This window comes from Rhinolophus sinicus, chromosome 16 (genome assembly GCF_057876585.1).
Source record: "Rhinolophus sinicus isolate RSI-liver-muscle chromosome 16, RSI-T2T, whole genome shotgun sequence".
In the NCBI taxonomy this organism is placed as follows: domain Eukaryota; kingdom Metazoa; phylum Chordata; class Mammalia; order Chiroptera; family Rhinolophidae; genus Rhinolophus; species Rhinolophus sinicus.
In genome coordinates, this window is record NC_142516.1 from 29,149,147 (window position 1) to 29,167,390 (window position 18,244).

An 18,244-nucleotide genomic window follows, 5' to 3' on the forward strand; every position below is an offset into this window, starting at 1 on the left:
GCCCCTACAGCACCCTGATAGGGAGTCCTCCGTGCTCTGTTTGAATATGTGGAGTGACAGGGAGCTCACTACCTCATAGACAGCATATTTCATTTGGGTGGAAGGCACCGCCGAGGCCATGAACATCAGCCTCTTTTGCAAATGGATGCTCCAGTTCCCTCTGAGGTCTTCCTGCCATGTGCTTGCTCACCTCGACTTGCACATTTCTGGTGACAAAGAGCTCGTTACCTCTTTAGCTGGGCCACCCAGCTTGATCATCCCTCAGTGCTGGCTTTCGAGATTTAAAGGTGGGCAAAGCAGGCCCTGCCTCCCAGTAGCACCATCTCGTGGGAAAGGCAGACAGGTGATCAGGTACACGTTATCTCAGCATGACCAGCACAGCAGAAATGTGTGTGAGCGCAGAAGTTGTAAGAAGGATGCAGCCATAACCTCCCTACAAGGTCTGGGAGGACTTCTCAGAGGAGGTGCCCATGAGTTTGGATTTTGGAGGACAAATGAGAATTTGTGAAGGAGCCAAAAAAAGAATGGCATTCTAGGTGGAGAAAATAGCTGGTGCCAGACCCAGCAGCATGAGCCGATGTGGGGTGTGGGGAACGTTTAAGCAGGGTGGGATTGCTTGGATGTGAAGTGCCATGTGGGAGTGACAGGAGAGGTGTGGATTGGAGGTCGCACCCTGCTAAGAATATGGAGTTTAACCTGAGGGCTTGGTGAGGCAGTAAAGGGTTTAAACCTGGGGAAACTTGCTTAGATTTGCATTGGAGAATAGTCTCTTGGCGGTGTTGAACGAATGAGCCGGAGGTGAGGGCAGAGACAGGGAGACCAGCTGGCTGGAGGCCCCTGCAGTGGCCCAGTGAGTGGCGATAAGGAACACATGACAAATACCAGACATTGATTAAAAACCTCAGCGCTTTACACGCTTTCTTTCTTCTAATCCTCTCAACCACGCAGTGAAGTCAGAGACATTATTGTTTTCCCCACTTCACAGATGAGAAAATCGAGGCTCAAAGAGGTTCCTGGACCTGCCCAGGTTCACATAGATAGTAAGTGACAAAGCCAGGACTTGAACCCATGTCAGTCAGACTCCAGAGCCCTGCTCTTAATGACTAATGTGGAGGGTGCCATGGGAACGGAGAAGAGGGGTACTAACAAGAGGTGTGGGAGTCAGATGGCCATCAGGCATAGCCCCAGCAGAGGACAGAGCCCACCTGGTGGTTGCATGAAGAGACTCTAGTGAAGGGAGTACATACAGAGGTGGGGGAGCGGCCGTAAGGAAGCAAACACGAGTGCGGAGGCCCCCGGAGACCAGCGACCACAGGAAGACCAGCGTCCTCGGCCTTAGGGGTAAAGAGAGGCATGTCTTTCTGATTCCAGACAGGGCTGAAGCCACATGAGGAGCCAGCTCAGCCAGAGAAACAGCACAACAGCAGAGGCAGCAGGGAGTACCTGCCCCATCTTCTCTCTGCTGGCACCCTTCGGCTTCCTGATGAGACCTTCCAGATCCAGCCAGAGGGCAAGGGAGCCCAGGCGGTGCTGACATGGGCCCCGCCACTCAGGGCACAGGGAAGGGCGGGAGAGGAGTGGTGAGGCAGAAGGAGATGGGCTTGAAGGGAAGAGTGAGAGTGGGGTAGGACTCCTGGGGAACTTCCAGGTCCCTAACTTGGGTGACAGGTGGATCACGGCACCCATCCATGAATCAGGAGGAAATCTTGTTGCTCACGGGAAGAGCTGCTGGGCTCAGCTTTGGCTGTGGAGTGTGAAAGTTTTATGGGACACCTAAGTGTCACCTAAGTCTCCAGTGACGGTGGTATGTGCAGGTCTGGAGCTCAGGAGAGAGCTAGGAACAGGGAAAGAGATAAGGGAATTGTCAGGACACAAAAAGTAGTTGAAGCCTGAACGTGGGGGAATAACCCAGGGAGAGCCCTTAAATTGGCAGCACTGAACCCTAGGGGCCATTTCCATCTTAAAGAGATGGTGGAGGAGTGGAGAGAAAAATACCACATCCCTTTTGCAAAGGCCACGCCCGGGGCTGACCCTGAACAGAGCCATTCTGGGCTGCTCTGGGGTACGGGGTCCCCCTGGCCTGCTTTCAGAGTCTTTCCTCTAGTGTTGTTTCATCCTTGTCTGAAGAGAGCAATCTCCAAATGGGTGTGAACCCACTGGGATCATCTTGCAGAAGAATATATTACAGCTTTTATTTACTTTTATTTTTTTATGGAGGAAAATAATGGAAGAAATTAAGCTTTACTAACATTTAATACTTGGGTGGACCCCAGGGCCCTGGCTCACTGGGTGTGACTGGTGGTCCTTATACAGGAACTCTCCCAAGAACAGAGTGGTTGGTCAATCCTTTACACCAGAGTGATGGGGCATTGTGTCGAGGGTCCCCAACACAGCCCCCAGTTGAGGAATTCACTAGGAGGACTCAGCATGTAGTTGTACTCACAGCAATGATTTATGACATGAAAAAGCAAAATCAGCAAAGGGAACAGGCTCAGGGGGCAAAGACCGGGGAAACCAGGTGCACGCTTCCAAGAGCCTCTCCCCGCGGAGCCACACAGACTCGCTTAATTTCCCAGCAATGAATTGTGACGACACGTGCAATATGTTGTCTACCAGGGAAGCTCACTGTACCCTCAGTGCCCAGAGTTTTTATTGGGGGCCGGTCACCTAGGCACCCTCTGCCTACTACATACCCAAATCCCCGACCCTCAGAAGGAAAGCAGGTGTGCAGCATAAAAACCACGTTGTTGACGCAGACAGTTTGGGCACAGCGGCCCTGTTATCGCTTGGAAAATGGTGGAGTCCCAAGTCGCTAGACAGGCAGAGTGAAGGGACTCCGCAAAGACACTTGGCTGGAGCACTTTTGGGGACTTCCTGCATGGGCTGACGGCAACCCCAGCCTGGGCAAACCTGCTGTGTCCAACTCCTCTGGACACTGAGGGCCTGACCTGTCTGCTCCAGCCTGGCTGTCTCTCACTCCTAGCACATCGACCTTCCTGCTGTGTTCACCTGAGGCAGGTCTGCACTTCTCATCGGGAACTTAGCTAAACATAGCTGAGCGAGAGCAGGGGGAAAGCCAAAGCCTAGAACTAGAGCTATAGAGCACGCGGCTCTTTTGTCCCCATGAGCAGGAGGCCCCAGAACTTGATGGCACACAGCCCAGGGCTGGGCCATGATGTGGGGCCCAGCTTGGAGTAGGCGAGTCTCCTGGGTGTTGGAGGGTGTCTAGTCCAGCTGGTAAGGGTGAATCTGGGGAAGCTGGGGTCTGGCCATGATAGCAGTGCAGGAAGGGGGTGGGCATCCAGGAGGCTCCTGAGTCTTAACAGATGGTAACCGGCCCTTCCCAGCCTCCAGGGATCCAGGCTGTTGGATCCGATCAGGGCTGGCACTTCCCATCAGGCACCAGCCCAGGGCTGGGGATCGGGGGGCATCTTTGTCCTGGGGAAGAGGCGAGAGCCAGACAGAGCCTTAGTCCTAAGCAGGGACTCGTGGTCCAATGTGGGCTCAGTGTGCAGTCTGGCTTGGCACTGAGTAAGCAGACGCCTGAGGTCACAGCGTGCAGTAGGAGCCACATAGCCTGACCACGGTGGAGGCACCGAGCAGCAGGACCCAGGCAGCTTCGCTCCTCCCTCCTGGGGAGACAGGCTCCTGGGGGAGGAGGAAGGTCAGAGCCCTTTTTCTCTAGTCTTCCTCCCTAAATGAGCAGCCCCTCATGAGGGTATGGAGCTGGCCTGGGTGCAGCTGCCATCGGGTGTCCCCCAAGGCCAGCTCTGGCTGAGTCCTGCCCTGCTCTGCCAGTGACGAGTTTGCTGAGCCCTGGAGAAGGCCCTCACAGGCTCATGCATCTGCCCACTCTCACCCTGCAGCTCAGCGCCTTCCTCCAGCCCCTGCCCACAACCTGGGACTCAGGATTGTCATAGAAGAGGTTCCCAGGGCCACCTGGTCTCCTGTAGACTCGGGTGAGGAGACAGAGAAGTCAGCGATTATGTTCACCTCTGCAGGTGTGTCTCCCACATGGAAGGCACTCCGGGAAGGCGTGGCAGAGGGAACACCAGTGGGCTATTCTGTCGTCCATTACTGACCTTTCCATGGTCCTAGGGCTTTGTGCCTCACACTATGACTGCTTCTCTTGGGGCTGTGGTCCCATTGAAGACAGGGTTTGAATTTCAGACATCCTGTGCCCTGGGCCCTGGGTCTGGCAAGTGGCGGACGGAACTAAATGTCTATCAAATTGAAATGTGATTGAACTATTGCTGCCAGTAAAACTCTGATATGTAGAGCCTCTGGCCCTATTACCTAGCGTTCCCCTGTTGGAACATTGTTGGTCCACCTAAGGGATGTTAATGCCTCTGTTTTCTCATGGCCTGTAGGTCAGGACCTGGATTCTCACCGTGGGCTACACCACTGCCTTTGGGGCAATGTTTGCAAAGACATGGAGGGTCCACGCCATCTTCAAAAATGTGAAAATGAAGAAGAAGGTAATCACTCCTTCTGTTTGAGGGTGTCTGCGGTGTTCGCTTATCATTTATTTAGCAAATACTTTTTAGGCACCTACTATGTACCAGGCACTGGGCTATTTGCTGGGGATTCAGAATAAACACAGTCCCTGCCCTACCCACCTCCACCCCCTCTACACCTTCAGTCACCTGGGGAAACCAGAGTTAACACAGCGTTTCCAACGCACAGTGATCAGGGCTTGTCGGGGACATGGGTCCTAGGGTACAAGCACCCAGGGGAGGCTTCATATAAACAGTGTCACCTGTTGAGACCTGGAGGGTGAGCAGGGGTCAGCCAGGCAGAGGCTGGGGAGTTTTCGAGCCCTGTAGAGGGAGCCTCATGCACAGAGGCCTGGAGAGGGGAGGGGTGTATCCGTGTTGCTGAAAGAGGCTCATTACGGCTGGGGCATGGGGTTCGTTGGGATGGGGTACAAGAGGAGGCTGCAGGAGAAAGCAGGGGCCAAGGTGAGGAATCTGAACTTGCACTTTTGGGCAACGGGAGCCTTTGAAAGAAGGGTTTAATGATTTCATTTTCAAAGAGGCCTTTAGAGGACAGGCGTTCTGCCTTCATGTAGCTGGAAAGCATTTGCCACCTGCATGGTTGGGTGGAACCAGAATATTGACTAAGCTTGACTCAGGATACATCAGAAAGAAACTTTCTCCACTGCTGTCCTCTTTAACTCTTCCAGAGGTGCTGTTCTTCCCCTGCCCCTTAATAAAATTTCAGGCAAGTCTCAAACCTTTGAAAGTCCTTTGGTCAGCAACTAGTATGTGGAATCCATCATAATATCCTAAACTTCAAACTGCATTCAGAGGCACAGCTTCTCCCTCGCCCTGCTCAGGCTTGCCACCTGCCCTGAGAGAGAGGGTGCAGGTGGCCTGCTTCTCTCCTTTACCAGCCTGAGTTTTTTTCCCATCATCCCAAGGTTTCCAAACCCTCCAAAGTTGGAGCTTAGAGTGGTGGAAGGGCCAGGAATGACCTTACTTGCCAGCAGCTGGCATTGGGCTTGCTGGGCCTGGCAGAGATTATGCAGGCCCTTTACATGCTCCTGGGTGTTTTTGTGGGTTTTTCAGAGCCCCCCCTCCGGCCCCCGGCCCCCACCCCTGTTACTGGGACTTTCTCTCCAGCAGGGCCCTTGACATGGGTGAAATATTCCCCGTGTTGGCCATTTGTGGTGTTTTCCTCTGCCCCTGGGCATCTGGCGGTTCCCCCACTCCTGGGCTCACTCGCCCCTCCAGCTTTTCCTCCACAGGACCACACAGCCCTCCCCTTGCCTTGCCCCGTGGGCCACATCTGTTGTGCAGGAAGCACTCATGCAGTCTCCACTCCTACTCAGGGGTTGCAGGTTGATCCCACAGTAGCAGCCACCCCTCTTTGTCCCCTGCCCCCAGAGCAGCTGGCCAGCCTGTCATCCCCTTGTAAGCTTCTCAGGCAGGAGTCAGGCACCAGTTCATTGGGTCCCCCAGGCTACAGGGACCCCTGTCAATCAAGCCACCTGAGTTCTCTCCTTAAAGCCTCTCTCTTGGTTTGAGGTCAAGGAGGAACCCTCCCCAACCCCTATCCTCTCACCTGGGGTGAGTCTCATAACATCATGTCACCGCTTTCCAAAAATCCTCTTCTTGATTCAGCCTCACCAGCAAGCCCCCACCACACACACCTTTTAAACCCCTGATGTGGCTATAACCTGTTTACAGACATCTCCTCTGCAGCCCCTGCTCTGTGGTCTCATCCCACTTCGGAACACAGTATCTTTTGTTCCAGTTCTTCTCCCCAAACTTGCATTTGTCATCCAGCTACCTGGGTTCTGAGCCCTGGCACCTGTGGCAGACAGAAAGCATGCCTGAGTCAGTGGGGCCAGCATGCAAAGCAGGGCTTCTACTGCCTGCTTCACCACTGACCTGCCCTGGGACTTCAAGCAGCTCTCCTCATCTTTCAGGGCCTGTTTGCTTATCTGTAAAATGGGGAATGGTATTGAAATGGCATTGTCTCCTGAGCTATGATTCTGCCTGGTGCCTAGTGGCACCTCTCACTCATCAGCCTCACCACTGGCGTCTTCACTGCCAGGGCTGCTTTAGGAGCTGCTCTCCAGGTCGGGGTCTGGGATATCTGCCCCTCTCTGCTGCCTGCCCCACACTGGAATGCCTTAGGAAAATGCAGGCTGCGTTTAGAGGGAGGAAAGTGGCCACCCGCTGCCTGTGCTGGCCTGGAGGGCTCCACCCCTCGCTGGGCCTCAGCCGCATCTGTGATAACTCCCTTCTGTCTGTAAGATGAGAAGCCTCGTCACCCATCCTTCTTAGCCCTGGCTGCATGTTACAGGCAAATGGGAGGCTTTAAAAACTACAAGAGGTAACCCAGCCCAGGCCAGTTGAAACCGTCGCTCTGGGGCTGGAGCTGAGCAGCAGGAGTTTTGGGCCTTTCCCAAGTGATACTAGTAATACATCCAGGGTAGAAGGCCGCTGGTCTAGATCAAGGCTACAGAGTGTGCAGGCTGGACCAGCAGCGGCATCATCATCACCTGGGAACTTGTTAAAAATACAAATTCTCAGCCCCCCCCCACCCCCACTCCTAGCCCTAAGAATCAAGATCCTGGGTTGGAGCCCAGGAACGAATCTCTCACCAGCCCTTCTGATGATGCTGAGGCAAGCCAAAGTTTGAGAGGCACCGAGGGACTTCTGGGGCCCTCATGCTCTGTGGCTCTCCTTAGAGAGAGGCTCTGCCACTTAGGACAACTCCTTCCTGGCTTTGAAGAATCACAGTGTTGATTCTGTTGTGTCAATATGCGATTACTCCATATTGTGATTTGTAATAAAGAACCAGCCCTTGTGTTTCATTACTCATGTGATGGGTGAGCAAGAACACTCTGGCTGGCCACAATTCACAAAACATGTCGAGGAAGACAATGGGAATTCAGTTGTCTGAAAGTTCCCCGGGGAGGCGGAGCTGTGATGTGGCCACACCCCCCCTGCGCTGCCTGAGCCCAGGGGCCCACTGCATCCCTGGCGCCTTTGCAAGTCAGAGCTCAGGCTGGGGGTGGGCCCAGGGGTCCAGCATAGGGGCTTGTCTGAGAAACTGCCAAAGGCTGAGTACAGATTTGGTCACCACTTTTGTCTGTTGTGAAAATGATTAAGACCAGATGAACACACATTCCAGCATGAGGCACTTTTTGCTATAGGCTTTCTAGTTATTCTAGGAGTAGGTTTGCTGAGCTGCATTTATCAACCAAATTAGGGGAGGTTAAAGGTGTAGAAGAGAAATTTACAACTTACACCCATCAAAAACTCAAGTCTGAAACCCAAATTATTTTGAAAGGGTTGTGGCAGTTGCAGGTCAAAACTGGGATTGAATTCTCCATGGTTCCAACAGTTTATATAGCCAAGGTTGGTTTTTATTGTTGTGTTTTATTGTGTATTTATTGTTGGTGTTGTATTGTGTTTTATTGTGTTCTTTTTAAGCTTAGATTTTTTTTGTTAAAGTGGGTCCCTTAATTTCTTTTACTGAAACTTGGACATACTAGATTTACATAAATTTGTAAATGCAATCATACACTTTTTTTCATAGTCTTTTTATCCTTTTCTTCTTTCCCTGCTCCCCACCGCCTCCTCCCTCTACCCACAATGGCATGCACTCCCCAAGTGCACATACATAAACTTCACCCCATATGGCCACATTTTTAAAGACATTAAAGGAAAAGAAGCCTATTAAAGGATGTATTGACACGGTGACTTAATGCTCCCAAATTCAGTGTTTTCATATCATGTTACAGTTTTTTTTCTAAAGACCAATCATAAAATCTTGAATTGGGAAGCCTTATTATTTATTCTGCCTCTTACTAGGACTAAATTGAAACGTTGAGAGGAAAGCAATAACTCAGAGATGAGATCTTCGACTCTGGGGCAGATGGTTGGTTTTTTGTTTTGTTTTGTTTTGTTTTTTGAAGGACAAAGAAAGTTCACTACAAATATGACTTGATACTGTTGCATACGGTAACATCCCTCAGACCTTCCTCTTGGCTCAGCTTCAGGAAAATGTCAAGAGAGGGCTTTAAAAGCTTCACCAAAGCATCAGTCATCTGAGTGACAACAGGAAGGCATGTCTACTGCATTGCACAACTCCAAAGGGCACCATTCACTCTGTATTTTCCTGGAATGGTGTCCCTAAAACAGGCAATGAGTTGGTCCTAGCAGCACACCAGTCAGAATCAGTAAAAATAGCTGAAGTTTTTTTAAGAAATAAAGAAATGCCCTTTTTGGTAAACCAGGTGTCAGCCAACTTTTTCTATAAAGAGCCAGATAGTAAGTATGTTAGGTTTTGCAGGCCACACAATCTCTGTTGCAACCACTCAACTCTTCTGTTGTAGAATGAAAGCAACCATATACATAAATGAATGGATATGGCTGTGTTCCAATAAAACTTTATTTACTAAAACAAGCGGTGTGCCAAATTCTCAGTTTGCTGATCCCTGCTCTAAACAACAATGGGAAGTGACATTTAATAATAGCTGACATTTGTTGAACAGTAATTGTAAACCAACCTCTGGTAATCTAATGTGGTTTGTGTAGTTATCGTCCCCAATTTGTAGATGAGGAAACTGGCTCAGAGGGATTAGGAAATGTACCCAAGATCACACAGCTACCGGGTTTCCCTGAAAATAAGACTTAGCCAGACCATCAGCCCTAATGCATCTTTTGGAGCAAAAATTAATATAAGACCCAGTCTTATATAATGTTATATAACATATTATATTATATTGTAATTATATTATATTTTATTATATTATATTATATATTTTATTATATTATATTATATTATACCCAGTCTTATATTAAAAAAAGACCAGGTCTTATATCAATTTTTGCTCCAAAAGACACATTAGAGCTGATGGTCCGGCTAGGTCTTATTTTCTGGGAAACATGGTAGTTGTAATATTCAAACTCAAATGTGATTCTAGAAGCTGGTGCTTACTCATTCCTGGATGCCTTTACTCCCATCTCTCACTCACTGAGGATGGAGCCTCAGAGAGAGAACAGAGTATGATAGCAGCAATATGTACTGATTGAACAGAGAGGAATTCATGCTGGTTTTGAAGGGAAAGCTGACAAATGAGGAAGTCAGAGAAGCTAAGGTGAGACTGGAGTGTTGGCCTTGCCCAATGTGAGGATTCTCTGGTACTCAGACTTTGTATGGTCATGTCAGTGCTGTTTTTTCAAATTTAAAATTTTAGATCTCTTTTTAAAAGGTTATTTTAAATCACCTCTTCTTGACTTTGTATTGTGTATATGCATGGATATTTATTTAATTATTTACAATTAGTCTCCCTCACTATCATGCAGTGATCTGTGAGGGCAGGATATTTGTGATTGGCCCACTGCTACATCCCCAGTGCCTAGAACAAAACCTGACTTAGAATAGGCACTCAATAAATGTTTCTACACTTAATAAATGAAATGTAACTCCCAACTACTTAGCCTAAATTCATTCGGTCATAAACACTGGTCAAGTGCCAGGCTTTGGAAACGGTGCCAAAAAGAAATTAGACATGTCCTCTCCTCTTATTCTCAGAAGCTTCCTACCGTGGCTCCATCTGTGTGATGATTAGTCCTGGGTCTAATAGAGCTGAGGTGCAATATCACATTTTGCCCCTAGATGTCACTGTTAGGCATATAAACAGAATCACTAACTGTCAAAACCCAAGTAATGGTAGCCAAACAGCTACCATTTTGTTGAGCATCTTCTCAGTGCTAGACTCTGTAATTAGGTGCTCTCCATACATCACCTCATTTTACTCTTACACCAACTCTGCAGCTTAGGGCTCAATTGTCCTGGTTTTAGAGGAGGAAGTGAGCCTAGCAATGTTATATACCATGCCCAAGATCACATTCGACAAGAGCTGGGATTAGAATGAGGTCTTCTAAGTCCAAAACCCGTGTTCTTTCCTTTGCACTATGTTTAGAGGTAGTACCTGAGCCTCCCTGCTCCCCGCCTCCCCCTGCTCCTTGTTGGTTTATAAGTGAGAAATGCAGAATGAGAGAGGAAATGATTTGCCCAGAGTCACACAGGTAGCAAAAGATGGAGCCAGGACTCCAGTCCAGGTCCACAGAATCCCAAATCTTGTCTTTCCACTGCCTCGTGCTACGTCAGACTTCATACTTGAGCCTTGAAATTGGAAAGGCTTTATCACATTTATCAAAAGGAAGTTCTGGTGCTCATCCTTTAAGGCCAGCTGTGCCACATGGTGCTTTCCCATTCAGGCAGCAGGGGGAGAGGTACTGCATCCACTCTGAGGAGAGGTCTCCCCAGCTTGCAGGTGACTCACTGAGTGTGGCCCCACCCCATGCTTCTCAGCTCTTTCCCTTCTGTGTGCCACTACTTGTCCAGGAGAGACTGTGCAATCCAAGGTTTTGTGTGCTGGAGTGTAAGGTGTTCCTAAACCTCGTGAGCTCTCAGGAAGAGGCCAGGAAAACAAAACTGGCACTCCTGAGAAAATTCAAGGTCACTGTCTCCTGGAAGTGACAATGGAAAGAGTAGTCAGGAAAGCTGTGGCAGAGAAGGTGGGGTTTGGAGGTGCTGGCACTTACTGGTGGGGGAAGTTTGGGGAGAGGGAGAAGACTGAGAGGCTGAGGCCGGATGGACAGGAGGATGCCCAGAGTTTGTGGCATCGGATCCTCCTGTCGGTCCTGGTAGTCTCTGCTCTGCCTCAGGCCTCTTCCCCGCTCACCAGGACAACTGCCCTAGCTCCTAACTCATACCCTACCACAGGCTCCCACCTGGGTCCGCCCCTCAGTGCTGCAGAGAGCGTCCCATCACATGCGTGCTTAAAGATGCTTAACCCTCCAGCAGCCCCTCATGAGGCTCCATTATATGTCACACAAGCTCTCCCCCTCCCGTTAGCCCTGTCTCCAGCCACCCCCAACCCACCGCACCCACACCCAGCGCACAAGGCCTCTCACAGACAGAATAGGGCATTTTAGACAAAAGAACCTGCACCTACTGTGTTTCCCCAAAAATAAGACCTAGCCAGACAATCAGCTCTATGCATCTTTTGGAGCAAAAATTAATATAAGACCCGGTATATTATATTATATTATATTATATTATATTATATTATATTATATTATATTATATTATATTATATTATATTATATTATATTATATAAAACAGGGTCTTATATTATAGTAAAATAAGACCAGGTCTTATATTAATTTTTGCTCCAAAAGACGCATTAGAGATGATGGGCCGGTTAGGTCTTATTTTCGGGGAAACACAGTCTGAAGGCCTGAGAAACAGCTCAGCCAGAGAGTAGGGAGGGGTTAAGTGCAAGTGTGTGTTTGGGGAGTGGTCAGGCCCAGCTCAAATGCCAAACAACAGAGCTTGGCTGGATTTATCCTATGGATGATGGGAACTCAGGAGACTCTTGAGCCAGAGATGATATGATATAGTCACTGCCGTCAGCTGCCATCCAGAAAGCTCTCCCAGCTCTGTGATCCTGCTTGCTGCTTCCTCTGCCTGACATTCCCTTCTTCCCAGCTCCTCCTCTGTGAAGCCACTTCCTCTCCTCCAGCACCATCTTGTAATCATCCAGTACAAGTCTATGTCTCCTCCCAACCCCGAGGGTAGAGCCAGGGTCGGTCCGTCTCTGCGTCTCCTGTGCCCAGCACAGGGCCTGGCACTGAGCGAGTGTTCAGGACATGTCTTCTTAGATCATCATCCATCGTCGAATGCTTATTGAGCACTTTTTCTATGCCAGGCTCAGGCGGGTGCTCAGAATAGGGCAATGAGCAAACACCAAGCTGCACAGAGCTCACAGCGTAGTAGAGATGACGGACATGAATCAAATGATCACACATATACTATGAAGTGGCTACTCAGAGAGATGTCAGAAGAGATGGCCGTGACCTTAAATCCAGTGAGATGTCCTGCAGCCTTGTAGCAGGCACAGGGAGAAGAAGGTGTGGGGGCTTTCCGGTGGGGAGGGGTAGGAACCTGCAGCCGGTGTTGCCTCATAGGAAGTAAAACCTGAGCCCTGGACAGGAGGCAGTGACCTTCAACCTGTTCAGCAGCGCCACTTTCTTCTGGCCTCTTCCTGAGAGCATATTCATTCACTCCCCACACGTTTCCCAAGAAGGTCCGAGAGCAAGCCCCTGCACACAGCGCAGGATCTCGTCTGCAACGTATGCTCCACGTAGGGCATGCCTGGATGCACACAGGAGAAGCTGCTTAGGCTCAATCTTGAAATCAAGGTGGCGGATGCCAGCAGAAAGGTTGGGGAAAGGGCTTCCAGAGGTCAGGCTGAGAGTGGGCAAATGCCTGGCGGCTCAAACAGCCCCAGGTGAGCAGACAGGCCCCTTCCAGCCTGTCTTCCAAGTCCTAAGCTCCTTGGGCATTTCTTCCTTTTGCCCCAATTTCTTCTCAGGGCTGGCAGAGAGTTACTTAGTTCCCACAGGGCAAGTGCTAACCTGGGCTTCTGCAAAGCATCAGCAGTTCACTGGATGCTTCTGAAAAAATCTCGGAGTGGAGGCTTTGCCAGCACCCTGCCCCCATGTGAAGCAGTTTTGGTGGATTGGATCTCTTTGGCAATGACTCAGAAATACTGTCTTCCTGTTTGTTTCATAGTTCAGCCGCAGGGAGGCCCCTTAAGTTTCTCTTTCTCCTTTAAAAGTGGCTTTAATCATTAAAAGCCAGACCTCGTGGTATTTCCTAAGCTTCTGCCTCAGTTTATTTTTCTATAGTCTTTTCCAGAACTACTTCATCACATTAGCTTTTATTTGGGGGAAGGAGGCACATAAACATGCAATGAGTGAAACACAAGTTAGCTTTGGCACTGAAAGCATTTGTCCCCAGGCCAATCCCTATCAAACGGGCAGAAAGTAGGGTGGGAATTTCACAGGGTAATAAAGATATCTCAGGCTGCAAAGAGTGCTGGAAGTTATATTTCTTCTTTTATATTCCTTCACCTCAAGTCAATCCGTCAAACTACCTACTGCATGCCAGGCCCTGCTAGGTACTGAGGGTGCAGAAATAAATAAAAGAGGCTTCTCTTCCGTCAGGGGCTTCCCAGTTTACTGAGGAGGGCAGACGTGTATACAACTTAACATAATGCCTGGCCAGTGCTATAAATGGAGGATATGGACTCTGGAGACAGGAGGAACTTGGTTCAAATCTGGGCTTCACCTCTTAGAGCAATATTACAGTGAGCAAATTACTTAGTCTCAGTTTCTTCATCCGTAAAATGGGAAGAATAATAATTTGTGTCTTTATATATGAGATGATGTGTGTAAAGAGGCAGGCAGTGTTTCTTAAATGTTAGCTGTTCTTTTTGTTGTTACTGCTATTACTGCTTTTGGTAATTAAGTACGTGAACAGTGCTATGAGAGTAATTCGCTCTGCTGTGGGCAGGAGAGGGGAGTTCACGGAGGAGGTGACAATGGATCTGGATCTTTAAGGATTATTAGGAGTTTGCCAGATAGAAAGAATAGAGTGTTTCAGACAAAAGAACCAGCCCCTGCAAAGGCGTGAGGGGTGAAAATCACAGCAGGGCCACAAACTAGCAGCTGTCAGACTTGACGATGTATATAGGGAAGGGTCTACCAAGATCCTGAAAGGCCTTGCATGCTAAGCAAAGGAGCTTGGCTGGATTTATCCTGTGTGTTAGGGCGAGTCTCAGGAGATTCTCAAACAGGAGTGACAGTCTCTCCCCCGACCCAGCCGCTCAGCTTCTGTCTGGGGAATCTCTCTCACGTCCACTCTCTTCTGCTCTTGCCTTCTCTGCAGATCATCAAGGACCAGAAACTGCTTGTGATTGTGGGGGGCATGCTGCTGATTGACCTGTGTATCCTCATTTGCTGGCAGGCTGTGGACCCCCTGAGAAGGACGGTGGAGAGGTACAGCATGGAGGTAAGCACCAGGCACCACAGGGGGGAAGCCTGCGGGATGCCGCTCCCCACACATGGGGACGGGGAGGCAGCCCGTCTCCTCCACTGCCTGAGATGCACCGCTAGAGAAGAAATCAAGGCAGTCACAGGGAAATCATCACAGGCCCACTCGGGCCCTGATGATCTCTCAGTCCAGAAGTTACATTGCATTTTTATTCTCTTCTTGAAAATAAGTTCCCTGACAAGTGCTGCTAGGGAGTAAGCATACCGATAGTTCCTTCCAGTTACTATGTGATTTTCAAAGTGATAAACAGCAGATTTCCTTTCACACATTTGATATCAGAAATTGGTTGTTCAAATAAAGAAGCTTCCATAAAAGTACTGTGAAATGTATATTGCATTTGGCCTTGCCCTTCACTGAATGAGCTTCTTAAAATGTTCCAGCTTAGGGAAGTTCAAGATTAGGGGAGTTGTATGTCTGTTGACTTTTCTCTTAGAACAGTTAAACAGGCTTTTGTCGGAGGCAGCCGGCTGAACGGGGTGTGCTGTAGGCTCTGATTTCCCTACGGCATAGCAAATTCTATCGAGAAAACTGGAATTTTCTCCAGTTCTCCTGCTGCATTCATTATTAGGGAAATCTTTTTGTGGATTTTAGTGTGAATTCTTAAACTAAACTGGAAATGGTCATTTTAGGTATTGGGGATAGAGGTTTTTATCCTTCTGGGCAAGAAGGTTTTCTAGCAAATAGGATGCCCAGCCTCATTTGTCTGGAGACAGACAGAGGGTTTCCTCGGCCCAACAATCAGCTCATGGCTAAGGTGAAGATTTCTGACGGCGTGGATTTAGGAGGGAGATTTAGGGCTGTTTGCCTCCATATCGTGGCCTTAGCTGTACATCCTGGGAGGAAGCAAACCCGACAGAGCCAACACTGGCTGTGCCCGTGGGCTAGGGGGCAGCCGAGGTCACTTGGGAGGACACGCTGTTTCCAGAAGGGAGGTAACATCTGGCCACCATTCATCTGCACAGCTGGCCAAAGAGCCGTCCTGCCCTCCACTCCATCCTGAGGGAATTCCCCACCCACCACCAGGATTTGGAAATCCAGACAGGATATCAGCTGGAGGAAGAGCTGCCATTGGCTAAATGGACCCCCCAGGCAGAGAGAGCCTGGGGTGATGATAATAACAGTAATGATGATGGTAATGATAGCTTTGTGTGTAAGTTCATTGAATCCTTGCAATAACTACGGAATAGGTGCAATCCTTAACCCACTCTAATGATGAGGAAACAGAAACCCAGCGAGGTTATGCAACTTCCCCAAGGTGACCCGGCAGGTCAGTGGAGACCCCACTCGCTACCCTCACTCCCACTCCCTACCCTGCCTTTCAACACTTTGCAGTTTTTAGGGGTTTTCATTGGCCTTTGGTCATTGGCCAAAGATCTGTGAAGTGGGTAGGGCAGGGAAGTGTTTTCATATTCTACAGATAAGAACTGAAATTAGAGTCATGGCCGACTGAGGGCCCAGAATATAAAGAGGGAAGAAGGCCAGTCAGGCAGAGCCTGTGGGAAGAACTGGGGTGGGGACAGGTGGACAGAAAGCAGATCTGGCTGGCTTCATGCTGAGCCCAAGGGCAGCCAGCAGACCAGGCGCCACTGCCTCCACTCAAGGTTAAGGTGGGGGCTGAGTATTCACTGGGGGTCCCCCAGGCTCCGCTGTGGTGGGGAGAGGCTGCAGGGCTGGAGTCCGCCTGAGTCAGCAGATGCTGGAAGTGGATCCAGGAAGCCTGCCCCCTGGACAATTTAAAGATCAGCCTTGTGCAGTCCGATTCATAGAAGTGATGGTTTGCTGTGTCACCTGTCTTACCGTTCTTTCTTCCTTCCTGTAGTAAGTACTGCTGCTCTCAAAGCTCTGTGCATAGAACCCTAGTCCTGCTAGACCTTCCAGGGCAATGGTTCTCAAACTGAGGAGCCACAGCGTGACATGGAAATCCTCTCTGTGTAGATGAGGAAACTGAGTCTAGGAAGCAGGAGGGTCCTGCCCTGGGCATCCGGACTTCACAAGGCGCAGCTGCAGGAAAGCCAGCTCTGGCTCACAACCCAGATGCTCTGTCACTGTGTTTCCCTCCAGGTGTCTGCTGAGATTTCTCTCTGAACCTTTTCTGGCCTGCTCTTCTTTTTCGCCTCTTATTTTAGGGTTGCCCTGTCACTCTGTTGCCATGGTAGCAGAACCCTTTGATTTGTCAACCCACAGGCCTGTCGGTTTATTGTCGTTTTTCCACCAAACACCACTAAGCTGTCAGTTGATTTCTGTCAGACCCTCCTCTGTCAGACACAGCATGATGGTTGAACAGTATGCTCCAGGGATGAGGTGTCCTAAATTCTCCTCAAGGGCTGGTTTTTTTTCCAGGACTCCCAGCGAAAGAGAAAGTCTACACCTGGGGGAGATGTGATCAAAGATCTTTGTGGTCTGTTCCGTCTTCCCCTACCTCCCTCAGACAACGTTAGATTGCTCTATACACTCTGAACATTTCAGGATTCCAGTCACAGGCCTTGCTCTGGGTTTCGCTTTCATGCCTTTGACCATGCTTCCCCCCTTCCCGAACCTCTTCTCTGACAAGTAAATGAACTTCAGTGCCAGGCCTCTGTGTTACCTCCAGGGGGACGTGTCCCTGAGTTTCCTGGCTCCACCAGGTTAGTACCTGCTCTTCCCTGCTCCCAGCATCCTGAACATTCCTCTGTCATGACATGTATCGCACTGTCCATCTCTGCTGCATGCGTCCCTGCCCCACCCCACCCCCACTGGACCACCAGCTTCTCCAGGACAGGGCCACGTCTGAGCAGTCTCCCCACCGCCCAGCCCACTAACCCCACACACAGCCTCCAATGGGCAACAGAGGTGAGCACAGCAGCCAGGGCTTTTGATATCATGGCCTCTACAGGCTATTGGAAGTGGGGGGCAGATAGTAAACAAACAGATAAATAAGCATGATTACTTTAGATCACATAAATTCCAATAAATAAACAGGATGAAGGGATTGAGAATGAGAGGAAAGACCTGTGGAGATGATTCTCCCAGTGAGAGTATATACAAGTGTCTGGGGAATTAAAATCAGATTCTAAAGTCCTACTGGAGGCATCCCAGTGCCTCGTTCATTTTTATGTAATAAATATTTATAGCATTTGTTATGTGCCAGGTATATTTTCTCTCAGTCTATATCTTGTCTTTTCATTCTTTTAACATTGTTTTCTGCAGAGCAGAAATTTTTTATTTTAATGAAGTCCAACTTAGCAGTTCTTTCTTTCATGGATCATACTTTTGGTGTTGCATCTAAAAACTCATTGCCAAACCTAAGGTCACCTACATTTTCTCTTATTATCATCTAGAAGTTTTATAGCTTTGCATTTTACACTTAGGTCTATGATCCATTTTGAGTTAATTTTTGTGAAAGGTGCAAAGTCAGTGTCTAGATTAATTTTTATACACGTCTGGTCGTTCCAGTACCATTTGTCAAAAATACTTTTTTCATTAAATTGCCTTTGTGTCTTTGTGATACATCAGTTGACTATATTTGTGTAGGTATATTTCTGGGCTCCCTCTTGTTCCATTGGTCTATTTGTCTGTTCTTTCACTCATACCACACTGCCTTGATTACTGTAGTTTTATAGTAAGTCTTTTTTTATGAAAAGAAAAATTAACATTATTTTATTTACAGACACACCCTTCTATATCAATTACTTAGTTTCTAAAAATTCATAAAAGTTTTGTATATACAATGTGTCTTCAATGAAACAATTCTAATATAAATTAAAGTTGAACATTTGTGAGCGTCTGGAATAGGTCTGGTTTTCTTTAGTTTACAAAAGGAATTAATTATGACCC

General features: G+C 48.8%; 1 protein-coding gene across 1 annotated transcript in view; it reads left to right on the top strand.

Annotated features, from left to right (window-relative positions):
• Window positions 1-18,244, top strand: part of GABBR2 (gamma-aminobutyric acid type B receptor subunit 2) — a 337,234-nt gene that overhangs the window by 272,156 nt on the left and 46,834 nt on the right. Inside the window, exons 12-13 of the mRNA XM_088793317.1 lie at window positions 4,371-4,478; window positions 14,267-14,389. Of these exons, the coding sequence (XP_088649443.1) occupies window positions 4,371-4,478; window positions 14,267-14,389 (231 nt within the window). The remainder of the gene's footprint in view (window positions 1-4,370; window positions 4,479-14,266; window positions 14,390-18,244) is intronic.